This window comes from Patiria miniata, unplaced genomic scaffold (assembly GCF_015706575.1).
Source record: "Patiria miniata isolate m_02_andy unplaced genomic scaffold, ASM1570657v1 HiC_scaffold_19, whole genome shotgun sequence".
Lineage (NCBI taxonomy): Eukaryota > Metazoa > Echinodermata > Asteroidea > Valvatida > Asterinidae > Patiria > Patiria miniata.
Window position 1 is genome coordinate 12,941,472 of NW_024037057.1, and position 7,536 is coordinate 12,949,007.

The window sequence follows — 7,536 nt, forward strand, 5'->3', positions numbered from 1 at the left end:
TCAGCGGTTGTGTACAAAGTCTATGGAGAGTCAAGAAAATTTTCTAAGCATTTCCTAACAAAATTGGAAATGTTTATCAGTCCCAGATTCATGTCTTCACCATTTTTGCGGTAATCCTTACTTTTAGGACCCCGTTCCTATATAGGAAGGGAAAGACTCACCAAAACAGCTGACTAAATGACACTCAAAATTGACATTCTGATAGTGATACTTCTTGGCACATCTGAACAATTGGCAATGACACCTTCTTGAATATCAGCAGGTTTAATTTTGTGGAAAGAGGGCAGGGCTTTGATTTATGAGGGAAATTCAGGGGTAAAAGACGACGATGACAACCAGAAAACAGACTCAAAAACCAAGATGGCAAACATGAAAGCTCGATGCGATGAAAGCTCGATGCTGATTGGCTGATAAAAAAAAAAATCTTATTTATTTTAATCTGGTTCCCAGACCAAAAGATTCAGAAATAGTCATAATCTTTTGGTCTGAGAACCAGACTAACTTATTTATTTTTAGTCTGGTTCCCAGACCAAAAGATGCAGGAGTAGTCAGAATCTTTTGGTCTGGGAACCAGACTTATATATTATTTTAGCAGCCAATAAGCATCGGGCTTTAATTATGTAGGGCTTTCACGCGTGTGAGAACTACAACATGCACGTCTGACTTCGAAAAAAGGTAGGAAAGTCACATTTTCTTCGAAAGTGCTTTCAAAACTACAACTATAAAAGTAAGGATTACCATTTTTGCAATGACTGACCTTTATTGAGATGATAAATAAGAAGAACGAAGTGGCAAGGTTGCAACATTTTTTCCTTAATTTTTTCCTTTAATGGTTCTTGAGTCTGGAGTGCTGAATGATTGGTAGACAAATAATGAATGTTTAATTTGAGTGCAATGGATGGAATGTTTTCATGAGGTGAAAGATAGACTGTTCCATTCGAATGAAACATTCAATGATTTTTCAATCTTTCACCGGTAATCCTTACTTTTAGGACCCCTTTCCTAAGGTTAAAAGACTCACCAAAACAGCTGACTAAATGACACTCAAAAGTGACATTCTGATATTTCTTGACACATTTGAACATTTGGCAATGACATCTCTTGAATATCAGCAGGTTTGATTTTGTAGAAAGAGGGCAGGGTTTTGATTTATGAGGGGTTAAAGAGGACGATGACAAACAGAAAATAAATTTAAAAAGCAAGATGGCGAACTGCAAAAAAAGGTAGGAAAGTCACATTTTCTTTGAAAGTGCTTTCAATTATAACTAACATGAGTTTGTCTGAAGAAAAAAGACTTCTCTAGCCTGCAAAAGTCACTTTGGTACTGGACAGTCATCTGCAAAAGTCAGTTTTGAACAGAACTCGTACAAAATAGAGGTGTCCTAAAAGTAAGGATTACCCTTTCACCGAACTGGGCAGGGACAAGACACTATTTTATTTTTTAACTTGGCCTTTAGTTTTCACCATGGTTAGCTTGTAAGAAATGTAAGGTGAGTCCAAATTAAATGGAAAGTTGATTTTTTATTCTCTCATAGGAACGGGGTCTTAACCTTCTAAATTGCTGAAATATTAGAAGCACACGATAGTCTGCAAGAATGAGCTATCCTCCACCACCCCCGGGTGGACACTACCCTCCCCCTGGTCCAGGGGGAGGATATCCACAACAACAGCCAGCATACCCAGGTGCCCAGCCTAACCCAGCTTACCCTCCTGGGGGTCAGACGTACCCCCCTCCAGCCCAGGGCTACCCCGGGGTGAGTTCTTCTTAAATTTGTATTTTTAGCTGCAGCAAGCAGTTGGTAAGTAACAAACTTCAGCACATGCCTTTTTTGGCAATCGATCACCTTCTGTCTTAGGCCCTCGCAACAACACGTGCTTCATGTCTCCACTGACCAACTATCAATTTATTGCAGTTGTGGACAATTGGGTCACGAGATCACTCACTTTGCATTGGGGCTAGCAGTAGCCTACTAGCTGCACACACATTGGGTGTTCCACATGCTATAAAATGCTCCATGCACCAACTCATGACGTTCAACAAGAACAAGATTTACAAGAACTCGTTTTTCCCAAAAACAATCGTCAACTGGAATGCCCTGCCCCCCGCTGTCATCGAAGCACCTTCTACACCAACCTTCAGAGAAAGACTTAAAAAGCACATGAGCCAGCACGTCTAAGATCTGACCCTAAGCCCCCATTGGCGTGATACTCCAGAGGAGGCATTGCCAATTAACTATCTAGATCCAGATCCAGAACAAAATAATGGGAATCCTTTTCAATTGACAGTCACGACCGTGTGAGTGGTTGGCATTATAAGAACAGACTTTTACATCATGTGCATGACTTATATCCATCAGCAGGTCTACATGTACAGTTGGTCTACAGTTGGGCTGTAGCTTCGGAGATCATTTCGAGCTTGTTTGGGGACAAAAAGCCTCAGGAACTTAGTTTGAAGTCAGAATTTAATCCCCTGTTATGCCCCAACTCTGGGACTAGTCCCAACTATGGTTGGGATAGTCCCAACTGTAGCAGTCCCAACTATAATGGGGACAGTTGGCCCCAACTCTAGCAAAGGCCCCAACTAAAGTTGGGACTTTGTCCATAGAGTTAGCATCCACACTTCAAATTCCTTTGAGATTTGTTCTATGGCGTGTATGGATAACACTTCAAATCCCTGCACAATTTTTCTTTTGTGGTTATATAAGCTCAGGGCAAGCAGGCAGATTCGGTCACGCTTTAGTGACTCTCTGTGTGGAACATCTAATCACACTTCATCATTCCTAATACATTTAGTTTGGCGGGACTCTTGTACTTCAGTACAAAATGGGCGATACACACACAAATGCTGGATATTATACCTTCGCCCTTCTAATTCCACAGGGAGGACCTGCAGCTCCACCTTATGGTGGTGCACCCCCTGGCTATGGCATGGCTGCCCCAAGCTATCCAGCACCCGGGGCTATGCATGGCGCACCCGCGGCTATGCATGGCGCACCAGGGGCTATGCATGGCGCACCAGGGGCTATGCATGGCGCACCCGGGGCTATGCATGGCACGCCCGGTGCACCAATGGTAAGTGCCATCTACACTACTCCTTGTGCATTGTGTATGCAGGTTTTGGTCCACTGGATTTGTGGTCAAGTCGCGGTGGCGGTGGAGCGTGCCATCAACAAGATGCATCAAATCCAGTCTTGGGAATGTTGGCACTGGGAACCCAAGAAACTCTAAGCATACCTCATGCACATGCATTAGCTTGAATATGGTGCGCTTGGAGTATGCTCCATGTTTCCTTGGTCCAAGCGCCAAAGTTCCCAAGACAGCTTTGGATTCATCTTGTTGATATCAGTCCCTCATAGTGCAGCGGCGACTTCAGCACATTTGCAAGGGGTTGCGATCGCTGCATTTGGGGATCAAAATCTAATTTTCCAGTCTTGAGCAAATACTATTTCCCCGCATCAATGGTAAAAACAAAAATCTGAGATATGACAGAAAGATTTTGCGCACATGACCATGTGTACTTTGCAACGTAAAAATATATTTTAGCCGCTTTTATATGCTGGTAGAATAATGGACATGGTCTGTGGAATGTTCTATGGGCACAGTGAGCAGGGGTAATAACAGATGTTAAGCCCTTTCAGAGTCTATCTGGTTTTTACAAAAACCCATCATTAACCCATTAGGCCAAGTAAAAAAATAAACTCGTCCACTTCCTTTTTCTCGCCCAACCCCTTTTTTTTTCCTTCCTTTTTTTTTTTTAATTCATACATTTTCAATATGTTTTGCAAATTTGTCAATGAATTTTTCTTTCCCAACAAAATTGTAGCTATATATGTAAAAAGGGTGACGGCTCATGTGGACACAGTTCTGTGTAAGCAATAGAGTCGAGAAAATGGAAGAATCCATAGCCTTCTTAGAAAATCCGCCATTTCGGAGAAAAAAAGGGGCCGCCACCTTTTGTTCCAAAAGCTTGAGCAAGAAACTGTATTTTTTACTTGACCTGATTAAATGAGTATAAAGAATAGCCCAACATGTATTCATATTTTTGTGTGGTAATTATCACAGTACCATGCACCAGCTGGGCATGTTGGTGTTGCAGTCGGAGCATATGGACATGGACATAAGAAGGTAAGTTGGTGAAAATCAGGGGCACTGCAGAGGGAAGCGGGTATAAAGTGACTGCAGAGGGAAGCGGGTATAAAGTGGCAGGTCACAAGTTCACAACCTTTTTTTTTCTGATGACAAAATCGTTTTACCTGTCTGCAGATACCTATGTGTTTCCATGCATCAGCATAGGCCAAGTTCGGGCAAGGACCAATTAGTCGACTAGTGGTTGATTTGTGACGTACCGTACGTCTGCGCACTAATAGCAACGTGCAATCGTCTCTAGTCAAACGCTGGTCAAAATGTCATCGCAAAACTTCTGGATCCTGGCTCCCTGCTGTACGTTATGAATGCGCACAGCTATTGGTTACCAGTGATACAACCAGCCCCAGTAGGTTGGTTCCCAATAGTCCACTAGCGTAGTCAACCACCGTCGACTAGACAGAGTTTGGACTAACTGTAGTCAAACTATGGTTAACCAATGGTCAACAATACATGTAGTTGTTGCGCGAACTTGCCCCATATATGCCATGCAGAATAGCGCCAGCTGTTGTCCACTATTGTCGCTTCCAGTTTGCTTTGTTCAGCATCCCAATTGGTCAGATCTCCAGGCCACCTCCCTCAACCCCCCCCCCCAATGCCCATTGGGCCTATGAGAGACCACAAGACAGCCCAATCTCTCTCGGTACTCTTTGACCTTAGGAAATAGGACTATATTTTGTGGGCACTTACATGCATGCAGTCCCAAGTGCATAAACCAGTACGTGACCTCATTGCCTGTCAATATATGTATAGTCACATCCTCTGGAGTCCATAGTCGTTAATTAGTGACCTCATTGCCAGTCAATATCTGTAAAGTCCCAGTCCTCCGGAGTGCATAGTCTTTAATTAGTGACCTCATTGAAAGTCCTCTGGGGTGCATAGTCATTAATTAGTGACCTCATTGCCAGTCAATATCTGTATAGTCACACTCCTTTGGAGTGCATAGTCGTTAGTTAGTGACCTTATGCCAGTCAATATATGTATAGTCACACTCCTCTGGAGTGCATAGTCGTTAATTAGTGACCTCATTGCCAGTCAATATTTGTATAGTCACAGTCCTCTGGGGTGCATAGTTGTTAATTAGTGACTTCATTGCCAGTCAATATTTGTATAGTCGCAGTCCTCTTGGGTGCATGTGCATAGTCGTTAATTAGTGACCTCATTGCCAGTCAATATTATGTAAAGTCACAGTCATCTGGGGACCATAGTTGTGAATTAATGACCTCATTGCCAGTCAATATATGTAGTCACAGTCCTCTTGGGTGCATAGTTGATAGTTAGTGACCTCATTGCCAGTCAATAAATGTATAGTCACAGTCCTCTGGGGTGCATAGTGGTTAACCAGTGACCTCATTGCCAGTCAATATTTGTGTATTATCTACTTCTCTCAGCACAAGAAAGAGAAGAAGAAGAAGTACAAGCACGGCGGCAAGTCCAGTTCCTCCTCGTCGAGCTCAAGCAGCTCAAGTGACTCTGATCACAAAGGAGGCCACTACGGTGGCTATAAGGTAAAAGTCAAGAAGCACAAGCATAAGAAGGATAAAAAATACAAGTACTAAGAGATGGCGAATGGTAGGAATTTGATGGATCCAGAACTAAACAAAGCATCTTTGGTGTTGCTCTGGGATTTTGTGGGACCAAGGCTCCGAGTTGTCAAGCTTGAAGGTTCCAGACTGGATTTGGATTGTGTTGTGCTAATGCAGCCTGTCCTGCATGATCCCTGGCAAATGTGGTCAAGTTACTGCTGTGGGAGAGGGCGCTATAGTCTTGGGAACTTTGGCACTCTGACACAAGAAAACTCAAGCATAATAATAATAATAATGATAATAATGTGATGCTCATAGAGCGCTTTATACCAAAGGTGGCGCTTCACAATTATTACCCCTGTTCATCAGGCCTTGAGACCAATGTTTGCAGCAGCTCGAGATCAGCACATTCTAGTCTCTACCTTCACAGGTACCCATTTATACTCCTGGGTGGAGAGAGGCAATTGTAGTAAAGTGTCTTGCCCAAGAACACAAACACCATGTTCACCATCAAGGAAACCCACGTACCACGGCTGATGGCACGTGAGTCAAACACTGTAACCATTGGACCATAGCGCTCCACGCATACCTCACGCGCGCTGTATTCAAACCGATGCACGTGCGTGAGGTATCTGCAGATGATCTTGGGTCCCAGTGCCAAAGTTTCCAAGACTGGATTTGATTCATGTTGTTGATAGCGCCCTCTTCTGCCGCAACCTGATGACCATGCTTGTTAGAGACCAGCAGCATTAGGGAATAAAATCCAAACCTTTAGTCTTGAATCAAGACTTTGCACTAATTGGTCCAAGACTGGAATTTTATTTCCCAATTTTGCAGCCAGTCCCGTGACAAACGCAGTTACGCTGCCACGGCGACGGAGATCTCTATCAACAAGATGAATCAAATCCGGTCTTGGCAATATTGGCAGTGCTTCCCAGGAAATTCCGAGCATACCTCACGCACATGCATAGGCTTGAATACAGGGTGCGTGAGGTATGCTCGGAATTTCCTGGGTAGCGCTGCCAATATTGCTAAGACTGGATTTGATTCATCTTGTTGGTAGCGAACTCGCTTGTCACGGACCGGCTGTATAAGGGAAATAAACTCCAAATCACGTCTTGGATGAAGAGTACGCACTTTGCTTTTTAGTTCTTTTGGATTCATGAGGGACAAAATCTATAAAGTTTATGGAAGTGCCATATCTGTCATTCTCATTGATTATTCAAATAGCGCCCTCTGCGGTCCATGCCAAAGAGAGGGTAATCCTCGGTAAAATAATGTGCCTTGATGATAAGCACTGTGTGGCAAGTAGGGTTAAGTAGAATTTACATGTGCTCTATAAGTAATTGATAAATGTTACTATTCATGTAGTTATCACAGTAACCTCAGTATTCTATTCAGTTAAGAATCATTATCAACTCGTAGTTTGAAATTTTGGTGAATTTCATGGAACTATAAAACTCAATGCCATAACGTCAACCAATCCAAATGCCACAAATAAAACGTATATCATTTTGAAGCTTATTATCAGCTGTATTCTATTGATATATTTCTAACAATGCTCAACACTTGAGCTGTTATTTTTAACAGAAAAAAATAATTAGTAAGTACAAAAAAAAAATCAATGTGTCTGAGTACGTCTGGCACCATATGGTGTTTCGAGCCGATTCCTACAACAGCAAGCAAGTTGGATTAATAACTTCTTTTTTAAATTATTGTAGTAACTTATACGTTTTATCATAATTAAAATCCACTTTACGAATTATAAGTTTTATTATAAAGACTTGAATTGTCGAGAATGTACATTCGACACTGTGGAACTGCCCATTTATGACAATATTTCCATATGATGAGTAAAAAAAAAGGA

At 42.3% G+C, this 7,536-nt stretch overlaps 1 protein-coding gene across 1 annotated transcript; it reads left to right on the top strand.

Moving 5' to 3' along the window:
- The first annotated feature begins 1,516 nt into the window (after positions 1 to 1,516).
- On the top strand, positions 1,517 to 5,955 carry LOC119725836 (proline-rich protein 13-like). Its single transcript, XM_038197427.1, has 4 exons — positions 1,517 to 1,754; positions 2,881 to 3,072; positions 4,063 to 4,125; positions 5,535 to 5,955. Exons 1-4 carry the CDS (start codon positions 1,596 to 1,598, stop codon positions 5,700 to 5,702), a joined length of 582 nt encoding a protein of 193 aa, XP_038053355.1. The 5' UTR covers positions 1,517 to 1,595; the 3' UTR covers positions 5,703 to 5,955.
- Positions 5,956 to 7,536: the final 1,581 nt, after the last annotated feature.